Source organism: Erinaceus europaeus, chromosome X (genome assembly GCF_950295315.1).
Source record: "Erinaceus europaeus chromosome X, mEriEur2.1, whole genome shotgun sequence".
Lineage (NCBI taxonomy): Eukaryota > Metazoa > Chordata > Mammalia > Eulipotyphla > Erinaceidae > Erinaceus > Erinaceus europaeus.
This window is the reverse complement of record NC_080185.1, coordinates 127,960,362-127,977,046: the sequence shown is the minus strand read 5'-3', so window position 1 is coordinate 127,977,046 and position 16,685 is coordinate 127,960,362. Positions and strand designations below refer to the sequence as shown.

Genomic DNA, 16,685 nt, shown 5'->3' with positions numbered 1-16,685 from the left:
CTGTCCCTCCTCTGACCCTGGGCTCACCTGTCCTCTGGGCTCACCTGTCCCCAAGGCTCACCTGTCCCTGGGCTCACCTGTCCATCCTCTGTCCCCCGGCTCACCTGTCCCTCTTCTGTCCCCGGGCTCACCTGTCCCCTGGGCTCACCTGGCCCTCACCTGTCCCCCAGGCTCACCTGTCCCTCCTCTGTCCCTGGGCTCACCTGTGCCCTGGACTCACCTGTCCATCCTTTGTCACTGGGCTCACCTGTCCATCCTCTGTCCCCCAGCTGACCTGTCCCTCACCTGTCCCCCGGGCTCACCTGTATCTGGACTCACCTGTCCCTGGACTCACCTGTCCATCCTCTGTCACCGGGCTCACCTGTCCCCTGGGTTCCCTGTCCCTGGGCTCACCTGTCCATCCTCTGTCCCCCAGCTCATCTGTCCCTCACCTGTCCCCTGGGCTCACCTGTCCCTCCTCTATTCCCCAGCTCACCTGTGCCCTGGGCTCACCTGTCCAACCTCTGTCCCCCAGCTCACCTGTCCATCCTCTGTCCCCCGGCTCACCTGTCCCCCGGCTCACCTGTCCCTTACCTGTTCCCTGGGCTCACCTGTCCATCCTCTGTCCCCCGGCTCACCTGTCCCCTGGGCTCACCTATCCCTCACCTGTTCCCCAGGCTCACCTGTCCATCCTCTGTCCCCTGGCTCACCTGTCCCCTGGGCTCACCTGTCCCTCACCTGTTCCCCAGGCTCACCTGTCCATCCTCTGTCCCCTGGCTCACCTTTCCCCTGGGATCCCTGTCCCTGGACTCACCTGTCCATCCTCTGTCCCCTGGCTCACCTGTCCCCCGGCTCACCTGTCCCCTGGGCTCACCTGTCCCTCACCTGTTCCCCGGGCTCACCTGTCCCTCCTCTGTCCCCGGGCTCACCTGTCCCTCACCTATTCCCCGGGCTCACCTGTCCATCCTCTGTCCCCTGGCTCACCTGTCCCCTGGGATCCCTGTCCCTGGATTCACCTGTCCCTCCTCTGTCCCCGGGCTCACCTGTCCCCTGGGCTTACCTGTCCCTCACCTGTTCCCCAGGCTCACCTGTCCATCCTCTGTCCCCTGGCTCACCTGTCCCCTGGGATCCCTGTCCCTGGATTCACCTGTCCATCCTCTGTCCCCCGGCTCACTTGTCCCTTGGGCTCACCTGTCCCTCACCTGTTCCCCAGGCTCACCTGTCCATCCTCTGTCCCCTGGCTCACCTGTCCCCTGGGATCCCTGTCCCTGGATTCACCTGTCCATCCTCTGTCCCCCGGCTCACCTGTCCCTTGGGCTCACCTGTCCCTCACCTGTTCCCCAGGCTCACCTGTCCATCCTCTGTCACCTGGCTCACCTGTCCCTCACCTGTCCCCTGGCTCACCTGTCCCCTGGGATCCCTGTCCCTGGATTCACCTGTCCATCCTCTGTCCCCTGGCTCACCTGTCCCCCGGCTCACCTGTCCCCTGGGCTCACCTGTCCCTCACCTGTTCCCCGGGCTCACCTGTCCCTCCTCTGTCCCCGGGCTCACCTGTCCCTCACCTATTCCCCGGGCTCACCTGTCCATCCTCTGTCCCCTGGCTCACCTGTCCCCTGGGATCCCTGTCCCTGGATTCACCTGTCCCTCCTCTGTCCCCGGGCTCACCTGTCCCCTGGGCTTACCTGTCCCTCACCTGTTCCCCAGGCTCACCTGTCCATCCTCTGTCCCCTGGCTCACCTGTCCCCTGGGATCCCTGTCCCTGGATTCACCTGTCCATCCTCTGTCCCCCGGCTCACCTGTCCCTTGGGCTCACCTGTCCCTCACCTGTTCCCCAGGCTCACCTGTCCATCCTCTGTCCCCTGGCTCACCTGTCCCCTGGGATCCCTGTCCCTGGATTCACCTGTCCATCCTCTGTCCCCCGGCTCACCTGTCCCTTGGGCTCACCTGTCCCTCACCTGTTCCCCAGGCTCACCTGTCCATCCTCTGTCACCTGGCTCACCTGTCCCCTGGGCTCACCTGTCCCTCACCTGTCCCCTGGCTCACCTGTCCCCTGGGATCCCTGTCCCTGGATTCACCTGTCCATCCTCTGTCCCCTGGCTCACCTGTCCCCCGGCTCACCTGTCCCCTGGGCTCACCTGTCCCTCACCTGTTCCCCGGGATCACCTGTCCCTCCTCTGTCCCCGGGCTCACCTGTTCCCTGGGCTCACCTGTCCCTCACCTGTTCCCCGGGATCACCTGTCCCTCCTCTGTCCCCGGGCTCACCTGTTCCCTGGGCTCACCTGTCCCTCACCTGTTCCCCGGGATCACCTGTCCCTCCTCTGTCCCCGGGCTCACCTGTCCCCTGGGCTCACCTGTCCCTCACCTGTTCCCCGGGCTCACTTGTCCATCCTCTGTCCCCTGGCTCACCTGTCCCCTGGGATCCCTGTCCCTGGATTCACCTGTCCATCCTCTGTCCCCCGGCTCACCTGTCCCTTGGGCTCACCTGTCCCTCACCTGTTCCCCAGGCTCACCTGTCCATCCTCTGTCACCTGGGCTCACCTGTCCATCCTCTGTCCCCCGGGCCCACCTGTCCCCCCACTTGTCCCCCGGGCCCACCTGTCCCTCAGCTGTCCCCCGGGCCCACCTGTCGCTGAGCTTCTTGGCGAAGCCGAAGTCGGCCAGCTTGACGTGGCCCTGGCGGTCCAGCAGCACGTTCTCGGGCTTGAGGTCGCGGTAGACGATGGCGCGGCTGTGCAGGTAAGCCAGGGCGCTGACCACCTCGGCCGCGAAGAACTGCCCGGCCGCCCCCCCCAGCCGGCCCCGAGCCCGCAGGTGTGCGAACAGCTCGCCCCCCGGCGCCAGCTCCAGCAGCAGGTACAGACGGCGGGCGTCGTGCCCCGTCCAGAACCTGCGGAGACGGAGACAGAGGCCTCAGAGACGCAGAGACCTGGGGGAGAGATAGAGAGACAGAGACCTCAGAGACAGAGACCTCAGAGACAGAGACCTCAGAGACACAGAGACCTCAGAGACACAGAGATCAGGGGGAGAGATAGAGACAGAGACACAGAGATCTCAGAGACCTGGGGGAGAGATAGAGACAGAGACCTCAGAGACACAGAGACCTGGGGGAGAGATAGAGAGACACAGCGACCTCAGAGACAGAGACCTCAGAGACACAGAGATCAGGGGGAGAGATAGAGACAGAGACACAGAGATCTCAGAGACCTGGGGGAGAGATAGAGACAGAGACCTCAGAGACACAGAGATCTGGGGAGAGATAGAGAGACAGACACAGAGACCTCAGAGACAGAGACCTCAGAGACACAGACCTGGGGAAAGATAGACAGAGACACAGAGATCTCAGAGACCTGGGGAGAGATAGAGACAGAGACCTCAGAGACACAGAGATCTGGGGGAGAGATAGAGACAGACAGAGACCTCAGAGACCTGGGAAGAGATAGAGAGACAGAGATACAGAGACCTCAGAGACAGAGAGACCTGGGGCAGAGATAGAATGGCAGAAACACAGAGACGTCGGGCAGAGACAGAGACACAGAGACCTCAGAGACACAGCGACCTGGGGAAGAGATAGAGAGACAGAGACCTCAGAGACAGAGATAGAGAGAGACACAGAGACCTCAGAGACACAGAGACCTGGGGAGAGATAGAGAGACAGAGACACAGAGATCTGGAGGAGAGATAGAGAGACAGACACAGAGACCTCAGAGTCAGAGACCTGGGAGAGAGATACAGAGACACAGAGATCTCAGAGACCTGAAGAGATGTGGGACAGAGATAGAGAGACAGAGACAGAGACCTCAGAGACCTGGGGCAGAGATAGAGAGACAGAGACCTCAGAGACCTGGGGCAGAGACAGAGACACAGAGACCTCAGAGACACGGAGACCTGGGGCAGAGACAGACACAGAGACACAGAGACCTCAGAGACACAGACCTGGGTAAGAGACACAGAGACCTCAGAGACAGAGACCTCAGAACAGAGATGGAGAGATCTCAGATTTCTGGGGGCAGAGACACAGAGACAGGAGGACATAGACCTCAGAGATGCCATAACCAGAGGTGGATGATGGATGATGGATGGATGGATGGCTGGATGGATGATAGATGGATGATGGTTGGTGGTGGATAGACAGATGATGGATGTGTGGGTGAAGGATGATGGATGGATGAGTGGATGGATAGGCAGACAGATGGATATGGAGATACATGGATGGATGGATGGATAATGGATGGATGATGAATGATGGAGGGATGATGGAAGATGGATGGATAGGTGATGGATAATGGATGGATGATACATGATGGATGATGGTTGGGTGGATGATGGATGGATGGATAAGTAAATACATGGATAGATAGATGGATGTGGAGATACATGGATGGATGGATGGATGGATGAGTGGATGGATAGGCAGACAGATGGATGTGGAGATACATGGATGGATGATGGATGAATGGATGAGTAAATACATGGATGGATGAATGGATGGATGTATGGATGATGGCTGCATGATGGATGGATGAGTAAATACATGGATGAACAGATGGATGGATGAGTGGATGGATAGGCAGATAGATGAATGTGGAGATACACGGATGGATGAATGGATGTATGGATGACGGCTGCATGATGGATGATGGATGGATGGATGAGTAAATACATGGATGGATGGATGAATGATTGGATGGGTAAGCAGACAGATGTGTAGATACATGGATGGATGGATAGATGGATGGATGAATAGGTAGACAGATGGATGTGTAGATACATGAATGGATGATGATGATGGATGGATGATGGATGGATGAGTAAATACATGGATGGATAGATAGGCAGACAGATGGATGTGTAGATACATGAATGGTTGCAAGACTGGCCAGCTCCTCATGGGGCGCGAGCGCTTCCACACTGCGATCATCCTCTCTGGCATTATGCTATTCCACTGCAGAATACTGTGCCCCAGGATGGTTCCGTAGCCCCCATGTCCACTTGGTCAATTCCAAATTATATTCCTCCATGAGGATCATTTCTGGAACCCTCCGTTCCACCCCGGTTCCATGGCTGCCAGTCCTTAGCAACATCGCCCTGCCAGATATTCGTCGGGATGCGGCATCATCCAAGTTCATTTCCCACGTCTACGCTCGACCGGACCTGCCAATCTACGCGGAGATCTTCGCCCACCCTGTCCAACGCTTGACGTCTCGTCACCCAATCTGGTCCCCTACGCCTGCACTGAACTTCTCTGTTCCAGACTCTTGGAAACAGAGCTGGCAGTCAGCTGAGGTAAAGAACAAACACCTCATCACAGACCCCTGCGAGCGTCCACCCGGCTTTGACCTAGCACGTTATGATCGGGCCCTCCTCCATCGCTATCGAACAGGCCATGGCCGGTGCGCCGCTATGTTCCATCGCTGGGGAGCCAGAGACCACCCGAACTGCCCCTGCTGCTCCAGACAGACTATGACCCACATAGTCAACGACTGCCACCTCTCCAGATTCAAAGGAGGTCTCGAAACTTGACATCAGGCTCAACCTGACGCTGTGGACTGGCTACGGAAGAAGGGCAAATGCTAGAAGAAGAATGAATGGATGATGGATGGATGATAGATGGATGGACGAGTAAATACATGGATAGATGGATGGATGGGCAGACAGATGGATGTGTAGATACATGGATGGACGGATGATGGATGGATGGATGATGGGACAATGGATGGATGAGGGATGAGTATCCAGGCACTGGGTGCAGGTTATTAAGGTTGGGCAGCCCCCTGGGTGGGCATGGGTGCAGGTGGGTGAGGGGTGGGCAGCCCCCTGGGTGGGCATGGGCGCAGGCCACTCACAGCTGGACGACGAAGGGGTGGGAGACCTCCTGCAGGACGGCTTTCTCGTTCTGCACGTGCTGCTCCTGCTTGAGCCGCAGGACGTCATGAATGTTCATCACCTTCAGCGCAAAGTAACGGCCACTGCCCGCCTTCTCCCGCACCAGCTGCACACGCCCAAAGGTGCCCGTGCCTGAGGGGGCAGGGGGTCAGAGGGAACAGGGGGTCAGGGTCCACAGGGAGGGGCAGGAGGACATCATCATCCATCCATCATGCCTCATCATTCATAATCCATCCATTGCCCATTATCCATCCATCATCTATCCATCTGTGACTGCATCTGCACAATTTCCCAGCACATCATTCATCATCCATCCACCACCTGTCATCTTGCATCATCCATCCATCCATCCATCCATCCATCCATCCATCCATCCATCCATCATCTATCATTCACCGTTCCTCATCCATTAATCCATTATCCACCACCCTTCCATCATCCATCTGTTATGCATCCATCATTGATCATCCATCCATCCACCCACCCATCCATCATTCACATCCCTCATCCATCATTAATCTATCATCCACCCATAATCCTCCATACATCATTCTTCATCCATCACTCATCCCTCATAATTCATAATCCATCTATTACCCATCATACATACACCCATCATCTATCCATCCATCATTCATCATTTAGCCATCATCATGCATCATCCATCCATCATCCATCCATCCATCATTCACCATTCCTCATCCATCCATCATTCATTATCCAATATCCATCACTCATCCATCATCTATCCATCCATCATTTACCATTCCTCATCCATCCATCATCCATTATCCAATATCCATCACTCATCCATCCATCCATCCATCCATCCATCCATCCATCCATCCATCCATCATTCACCATTCCTCATCCATCCATCATCCATTATCCAATATCCATCACCCATCCATCATCCATATGTTATCCATCCACCATTGATCATCTATAATCTATCCATCCATCCATCACCCCTCATCCATCATTCACCATTCCTCATCCATCCATCACCCATTACCCAATATCCATCACTCATCCATCATCCATCTCTTATCTACCCACCATTGATCATCCATCCATCCATCCATCCATCCATCCATCCATCATTCACCATCCCTCATCCATCATTAATCTATCATCCATCCATAATCCTCCATACAACATTCATCGTCCATCATTCATCCATCATAATTCATAACCCATCTATTACCCATCATCCATCTATCCATCCATCACTCAGTCATCATCATGCATCATCCATCCATCCATCATTCACCATCCCTCATCCATCATTAATCTATCATCCATCCATAATTCTCCATACAACATTCATCGTCCATCATTCATCCATCATAATTCATAACCCATCTATTACCCATCATCCATCTATCCATCCATCACTCAGTCATCATCATGCATCATCCATCCATCCATCCATCCATCCATCCATCCATCCATCCATCCATCATTCACCATCCCTCATCCATCATTAATCTATCATCCATCCATAATTCTCCATACAACATTCATCGTCCATCATTCATCCATCATAATTCATAACCCATCTATTACCCATCATCCATCTATCCATCCATCACTCAGTCATCATCATGCATCATCCATCCATCCATCCATCCATCCATCCATCCATCCATCATTCACCATCCCTCATCCATCATTAATCTATCATCCATCCATAATTCTCCATACAACATTCATCGTCCATCATTCATCCATCATAATTCATAACCCATCTATTACCCATCATCCATCTATCCATCCATCACTCAGTCATCATCATGCATCATCCATCCATCCATCCATCCATCCATCCATCCATCCATCCATCCATCCATCCATCATCCTTCATCCATCATTCACCATTCCTCATCCATCCATCACCCATTATCCAATATCTATCATCCATCTCTTATCTATCCACCATTGATCATCCATCATCCATCCATCCACCCATCCATCATTCACCACCCCACATCCATCACTAATCTATCATCCATCCATAATCCTCCATACACCATTCATCATCCATCCAACACTCATCCACCATCCATCATTAATCTATTATCCATCCATCACCCATCCATTCCTCACCTCTCATCTGTTATCTCTCATCTGTTATCTATCATCCATCCATCCACCATTTATCTTGGAATTTGGGGACCCCCTCTGGAACTCGGGGACCCCTGGACACCCCAATTCTGGCTCCAGGCAGAGAGGAGGGAGAAGGGGTTCTGCACCCCTGAGAGAAATAATGGGAGACCCCCACCCCTTACCCCCCAATAAAAAAGAAGAAATAGGATTTTCTGGAAAAGACAGAATATTCAATATTCCAGAGAAAATTCTAGCTCACCAGAGACCCCAGTTTCTGAATGGTGAGCTGATGGCTTGCAGGGGAGAAGCCCACCTTCTGATTTTTAATTTCAATTATTTTTATATTAAACTAAAAAAATAATAATTCCAGGGGTCAGAATGAGAGAGACAGAGAGATTGCACCACAGGATTAATTTGCCACGTGCAAATTAATCCGTCAATCACCGATCAGAAACATTAATTCCCCAATAAAGAAATTTAAATAAATAAGTAAAATAAAAAATAAGTCACCAATCAGGTCCCACGTGCAAGTAGATAAAAATAATATGGTTCCAGCTCTGAAAATCAGTTTGCTCCCAATTGCAAATAAATTGATAAATATATATATATATATATATATAATAATCTCCCATGCACTGAGATTCTATTCTCAATTTCTCTCTGTCTCTATCCAATAATAAATAAATAAAATTAAAAGATAAAAAACCTCCCATGCACAAGGTTCTAGTGAATCAAATATACATATATTAATATTTACATACTTATCTATGTATATTTAAAATATTTTAAAATTTGCAGAGCTGAATGGACATAAACGACGGATTAAATGAGATATAAAATAAGAAACTATATAAATTTATATATAAACACACAGATAGGCATATAATCTCACATGGAGTAAGTAACTTTGCTCTATAAATAACCAGCCAACCAAACAATCTCTGAGTTTCACAAATAAATAAATATAAAGACACAAATCTTCCATGGAGGAGTTCCCAGATATATAATATAATATAATATAATATAATATAATATAATATAATATAATATAATATAATATAATATAATATAATATGCAATTGATATAATATATAATTAATACAATGCATAATGTTTAATTAGTATAATAGAATTTATAATTAATATAATCATAATATGATTATATAATATAATATATGATATAGATAGATAATATAACATAATATAATATTTAATTAATATAACATGTAAATAATATAATATATAATTGATATAATATAATGTATAATTAATACAATGCATAATGTAATTAATATAAAATAATTAATAATTAATATAATAGTAATTCTCTATAAATAACCAGCCAACCAAAAAGGTAACTTTCACAAATAAATAAACACAAAGACACAAATCTTCCATGGAGGAGTTCCCAGATATATAATATAGTATAATATAATTAATATAATATAATGTGTAATTGATATAATATAATATATAATTAATACAATGCATAATGTAATTAGTATAATAGAATGTATAATTAATATAATCGTAATATGGTTATATAATTAATATAAGTTCCCAGATAGATAATATAACATAATATAATATTTAATTGATATAACATGTAATTAATATAATATAATTAATATAATATATAATTAATACAATACATAATGTAATTAATATAAAATAATTCATAATTAATATAATAGTAATTCTCTGTAAATAACCAGCAAACCAAACAAATAATCTCTGAGTTTCACAAATAAATAAATATAAAGACACAAATCTTCCATGGAGGAGTTCCCAGATATATAATTAATATAATGTAATATCATATCATATCATATATCATAATTATATTAATTATATATTATATAAATACAATGCATAATGTAATTAATATAATATAATTTATATAATATAATTTGTAATTTATATAATAGTAATATAATTCATATAAGTTCCCAGGTATATAATATAATATAATACAATATAATATAAATAATGATATGTAAGTAATATAATATATAATTAATACAATGCATAATGTAATTAATATAAGTTATAATTAATATAATAATTATATAAGTAATAAAATTATATAAGTTCCCAGGTATATAATATAATTAATATAATATGTAATTAATATAATATATAATTAATACAATGCATAATATAATTAATAGAATAGAATTATATTAATTACATTAATTAATATAACAGTGATATAATTAATATAATACAATGCATAATATAATTAATATGATGTGTGATATAATTAATATAATATAAATATAATAAAAATTAATATAATATAATGTAATATCTCAAGTCTGCCCATCAATAACTAGGCAAATCAATAATTTCCCATGCCCGAGGTCCCAGCTCCTCAAAGTAATAAATGCCGTCTCACGGGCAGGCGTCTGCAAATAAATAAATAATAGATAAAATAATAAATGAACAAGCCTGTCTACACCCCATGCACTGAAGTCCTATCTCTGCAGAGCAAGAAATAAAAGAAAAATCTTTTATGCAGAAGGGTCCATGTGTTTATGTCTAATCTCATTTAGAAGTCATTGCTTTGAAAATCAATAAAATATAATTGACACACACACACAAATATATATAAAAAAGATTACATGTAAATACATATATATAATATCGATCTGCATATATATTACATATATGCTCACAGGGAAGGGTCCCAGATCTGCAAATTAATAAGTCAATAAATAAATAAAATTTCTTATTCGCTGGGTCCCAGTTCATCCCACGCAAATATCAACTATATATTGAATGTATATCTTTTTTTTTATGAATTATTATATAATCATAGATCTTACAGTGGCTTTATCATGTACAGATATATATATCTACTAGTATATATATCATAATGTATATTATATGAGAAATTATAGATATCTCTCTCTCACGGAGAAGGTCTTAGCTATGCAAATAAAAAAACAGACTAACAAAGAATCCTCCAAGATTATTCTGAAAATAAACAGAGAAATAAATCACTTCCTAGATATGGGGCAGCAGTTCCTGAAAATATAATATAATATAATATAATATAATATAATATAATATAATATAATATAATATAATATAATATAATATAATATATATAACATTGCATTTATTACATATTATAGGTTTATTTATATGTCTTCCACACATATATAATATGATAAATATAAGTATTGTTTATTTATATTCTAATAGATGTTCATATATAAAATAAAAAATAACAAATTATATACATATATAATGGGATATGAACTGTGTAATTATATTATCTATGTATTATGTCATATATAATTCATATAAAATAAATAAGCATTATTTATATTATATTCTAATATATGTTCATATATAAAATAAAAATTAAAAATTATATAAATATACAATGGAATATAAACTATGTATATTATATTATCCCTATATTATATCATATTATACTGTCATTCATATCAAATAAATATTATTTATATTATATTCTAATATGTTCACATATAAAATAAAAAATAACAAATTATATATATCAAATGGAATATAAACTATGTATATTATATTATCCCTATATTCTATCATATTATATTATGTTACTCATATCAAACAAATATTATTTATCAAACAAATATTTCTATTACATTCTAATATATGTACATATATAAAATTAAAAACAACTAATCATATACATGTATAATAGAATACAAACTATGTATATATTATCTATATATTGTTAGTAATATCAAATAAATATTTATATTATATTCTAATATATGTTCACATATAAAATAAAACATAAATTATATATCAAATGGAATATAAGCTATGTATATTATATTATCTATATATCATATTCTATTATGTTACTCATATCAAATAAATATTATTTATATTATATTCTAATATATGTTCATATATAAAATTAAAAATAACAAATCATATACATATATAACAGAATATAAAGTATGTATATTATATTATCTATATATCATATTATATTATGTTACTCATATCAAATAAATTTTATACTATATTCTAATATATGTTCACAATAAAATAAAAAATAACAAATTATATATATGTAATGGAATATAAACTATGTATATTATCTATTTTATCATGTCACTCATATCAAATAAATATTTATACTATATTCGAATATATGTTCACATATAAAATAAAAAATAAATTATATATATGTAAAGGAATATAAACTATGTATATTATATTATCTATATATTATATCATATTATATTATATCAAATAAATATTATTTATATTATATTCAAACATGTTCATATATAAAATAAAAAATAACAAATTATATATGTATCTAATGTAATATAGTTATGTATTACCTATGTATAATAATACTACATTATTTATATTATATTATTAATCTATCAATCAATCACCTATCCCTTATCACTCATCTATTAAATATATTTATCCTCTATTAAATATATTTATCATCATACATGGACTCCTCTCAGAATGGACCCCTCCCAGAATCAGGGTGCCCTGAGGGCCTTTGGGTGGGCCTGGGGGACCCCTACCATAACTAGGGTCCCCAGAGGGATTTTGGGTGGTCCTAGGAGACCCCTCCCAGAATCAGGGTGCTCTTGAACGCCTTTCGGTGGGCCTGGGGGACCCCTCCCATAACTAGGGTCCCCTGAGGGATTTTGGGTGGGCCTAGGAGACCCCTCCCAGAATCAGTGTGCCCTGAGAGCCTTTGGGTGAGCCTGGGGGACCCCTCCCAGAATCAGGGTGTCCTGAGGGCCTTTGGGTGGGACTGGGGGACCCCTCCCAGAATCAGGGTGCCCTGAGAGCCTTTGGGTGGGCCTGGGGGACCCTTCTCAGAATCAGGGTGCCCTGAGGGCCTTTGGTTGGGCCTGGGGGAACCCTCCCAGAACCGGGGTGCCCTGAGAGCCTTTGGGTGGGCCAGGGGGACACTCCCCAGAATCAGGGTGCCCTGAGAGCCTTTGGGTGGGCCTGGGGGACCCCTTCCAGAATCAGGGTGCCCTGAGAGCCTTTCGGTGGGCCTGGGGGACCCTTCTCAGAATCAGGGTGCCCTGAGGGCCTTTGGGTGGGCCTGGGGGACCCCTCCCAGAATCAGGGTGCCCTGAGAGCCTTTGGGTGGGACTGGGGGACCCCTCCAAGAATCAGGGTGCCCTGAGAGCCTTTGGGTGGGCCGGGGGACCCCTCCCAGAATCAGGGTGCCCTGAGGGCCTTTGGGTGGGCCTGGGGAACACCTCCCAGAATCAGGGTGCCCTGAGAGCTTTCGGGTGGTCCAGGTGGGACCCCTTCCCAGAAACAGGGTGCCCTGAGGGCCTTTGAGTGGGGCTGGGGGACCCCTCCCAGGATCAGGGTGCCCTGAAAGCCTTTGGGTGGGCCTGGGGGACCCCTCCCAGAATCAGGGTGCCCTGAAAGCCTTTGGGTGGGCCTGGGGGACCCCTCCCAGAATCAGGGTGCCCTGAAAGCCTTTGGGTGGGCCTGGGGGACCCCTCCCAGAATCAGGGTGCCCTGAGAGCCTTTGGGTGGGCCTAGGGGACCCCTCCCAGAATCAGGGTGCCCAGAGAGCCTTTGGGTGGGCCTGGGGGACCCTCCCAGAATCAGGGTGCCCTGAGAGCCTTTGGGTGGGCCTGGGGGACCCCTCCCAGAATCAGGGTGCCCTGAGAGCCTTTGGGTGGGCCTGGGGGACCCTTCCCAGAATCAGTGTGCCCTGAGAGCCTTTGGGTGGGCGTGGGGGACCCCTACCAGAATCAGGGTGCCCTGAGAGCTTTCGGGTGGTCCAGGTGGGACCCCTTCCCAGTATCAGGGTGTCCTGAGGGCCTTTGAGTGGGGCTGGGGGACCCCTCCCAGGATCAGGGTGCCCTGAGAGCCTTTGGGTGGGCCTGGGGGACCCCTCCCAGAATCAGGGTGCCCTGAAAGCTTTGGGTGGGCCTGGGGGACCCCTCCCAGAATCAGGGTGCCCAGAGAGCCTTTGGGTGGGCCTGGGGGACCCTCCCAGAATCAGGGTGCCCTGAGGGCCTTTGGGTGGGGCTGGGGGACCCCTCCCAGAATCAGGGTGCCCAGAGAGCCTTTGGGTGGGCCTGGGGGACCCTTCCCAGAATCAGTGTGCCCTGAGAGCCTTTGGGTGGGCGAGGGGGACCCCTACCAGAATCAGGGTGCCCTGAGAGCTTTCGGGTGGTCCAGGTGGGACCCCTCCCAGAATCAGTGTGCCCTGAGAGCCTTTGGGTGGGCGTGGGGGACCCCTCCCAGAATCAGTGTGCCCTGAGGGCCTTTGGGTGGGCCTGGGGGACCCCTATCAGAATCAGGGTGCCCTGAGAGCTTTCGGGTGGTCCAGGTGGGACCCCTTCCCAGAAACAGGGTGCCCTGAGGGCCTTTGAGTGGGGCTGGGGGACCCCTCCCAGGATCAGGGTGCCCTGAGAGCCTTTGGGTGGGCCTGGGGGACCCCTCCCAGAATCAGGGTGCCCTGAAAGCCTTTGGGTGGGCCTGGGGGACCCCTCCCAGAATCAGGGTGCCCAGAGAGCCTTTGGGTGGGCCTGGGGGACCCTCCCAGAATCAGGGTGCCCAGAGAGCCTTTGGGTGGGCCTTGGGGACCCTTGCCAGAATCAGGGTGTCCTGAGGGCCTTTGGGTGGGCCTTGGGGACCCTTCCCAGAATCAGGGTGCCCAGAGAGCCTTTGGGTAGGCCTTGGGGACCCTTCCCAGAATCAGGGTGTCCTGAGGGCCTTTGGGTGGGGCTGGGGGACCCCTCCCAGAATCAGGGTGCCCTGAGAGCCTTTGGGTGGGCCTGGGGGACCCCTCCCAGAATCAGGGTGCCCTGAGAGCCTTTGGGTGGGCCTGGGGGACCCCTCCCAGAATCAGGGTGCCCTGAGAGCCTTTGGGTGGGCCTGGGGGACTCCTCCCAGAATCAGGGTGCCCTGAGAGCCTTTGGGTGGGCCTGGGGGACCCCTCCCAGAATCAGGGTGCCCTGAGAGCCTTTGCGTGGGTTGGGGGACCCCTCCCAGAATCAGGGTGCCCTGAGGGCCTTTGGGTGGGCCTGGGGGACCCCTCCCAGAATCAGGGTGCTCTGAGAGCCTTTGGGTGGGCCTGGGGGACCCCTCCCAGAATCAGGGTGCCCAGAGAGCCTTTGGGTGGGTTGGGGGACCCTTCCCAAAATCGGGTTGCTCTGAGGGCCTTTGGGTGGGGCTGGGGGACCCCTCCCAGAATCAGGGTGCCCTGAGAGCCTTTGGGTGGGCCTGGGGGACCCCTCCCAGAATCAGGGTGCCCTGAGAGCCTTTGGGTGAGCCTGAGGGACCCCTCCCAGAATCAGGGTGCCCTGAAAGCCTTTGCGTGGGGCTGGGGGACCCCTCCCAGAATCAGGGTGCCCTGAGAGCCTTTGGGTGGGCCTGGGGGACCCTTCCCAGAATCAGGGTGCCCTGAGGGCCTTTGGGTGAGCCTGGGGGACCCCTCCCAGAATCAGGGTGCCCTGAGAGCCTTTGGGTGGGCCTTGGGGACCCTCCCAGAATCAGTGTGCCCTGAGGGCCTTTGGGTGGGCCTGGGGGACCCCTCCCAGAATCGGGGTGCCCTGAGAGCCTTTGGGTGAGCCTGGGGGATCCCTCCCAGAATCGGGGTGCTCTGAGGGCCTTTGGGTGGGCCTGGGGGACCCTTCTCAGAATCAGGGTGCCCTGAGAGCCTTTGGGTGGGCCTGGGGGACCCCTCCCAGAATCAGGGTGCCCTGAGGGCCTTTGGGTGGGCCTGGGGGACCCCTCCCAGAATCAGGGTGCCCTGAGGGCCTTTGGGTGGGCCTGGGGGACCCTTCCCAGAATCAGGGTGCCCTGAGAGCCTTTGGGTGGGCCTGGGGGACCCTTCCCAGAATCAGGGTGCCCTGAGAGCCTTTGGGTGGGGCTGGGTGACCCCTCCCAGAATCAGGGTGCCCTCCCCATGCTGGCTGCCCTTTTTGGGGCGCCCTGATTCCGGGGCTGCGTTTCCGGGCCCCGTTGGCGGCCATCTGGGTCGCAGGGTGGGGCCTTTGTGCGCCGCGGCCTTGCCGGGCGGCTCCTCTGGGTGCTGCCCCCACCCTTGGGTGCTACCCCGTAACTCACCGATGGTGGCCAGTGTCTCCAGGTCTTGGAGTCGCTCAGCCGCGGTCGGGGGGCTCCCGGAGGCGCCGGAGTCGGGGGTCCCTTGCTCTTGGGGTCCCCCCGGGTCTGGGGGCACCCTTGGGTCCTCTTGGGCGGCGTCCATGGGCTCTGGGTGCCGCCGGTTCAGCCTCGGGGGGGCTCCCCCTGCACCCGGAAACCTGGAGGGACCATGCAGCGCGCCCCGGTCACTGCAGCAGGAGCAGCAGCAGCAGCAGCAATGGGTGGGGGTCCCTTTGGGTGGCGGCGGGGGGCTGGGGTGCTGGGTTTGGGTGCTCGGCTTGGGCGTCCTGGGTGTGGGTGTCTCCCAGGGCGGGAGGGGGCGACTCGGGGTCCCCGAGGCGGGGCTCGCAATTCATTCCTGGGGTTTGCCTCCCCCCCAACCCCTGGGTGCTGCTGCTGGGTGCAGCTGGGTGCTGCTGGGTGCTGCTGCTGGGTGCTGCTGGGTGTTGCTGGGTGCTGCTGGGTGCAGCTGGGTGTTGCTGGGTGCTGCTGCTGGGTGCTGCTGCTGGGTGCTGCTGGGTGCTGCTGCTGGGTGCTGCTGCTGGGTGCTGCTGGGTGCTGGGTGCAGCTGCTGGGTGCAGCTGGGTGCT

At 48.7% G+C, this 16,685-nt stretch overlaps 1 protein-coding gene across 1 annotated transcript in view; it reads right to left on the bottom strand.

The window, feature by feature from the left end:
* The window catches only part of PRKX (protein kinase cAMP-dependent X-linked catalytic subunit), a 47,628-nt gene extending 31,430 nt beyond the window's left edge, over positions 1-16,198 (bottom strand). Inside the window, exons 1-3 of the mRNA XM_060182696.1 lie at positions 16,057-16,198; positions 5,823-5,994; positions 2,603-2,866 (exon numbers count right to left, since the gene is read on the bottom strand). Of these exons, the coding sequence (XP_060038679.1) occupies positions 2,603-2,866; positions 5,823-5,994; positions 16,057-16,198 (578 nt within the window). The remainder of the gene's footprint in view (positions 1-2,602; positions 2,867-5,822; positions 5,995-16,056) is intronic.
* Positions 16,199-16,685: the final 487 nt, after the last annotated feature.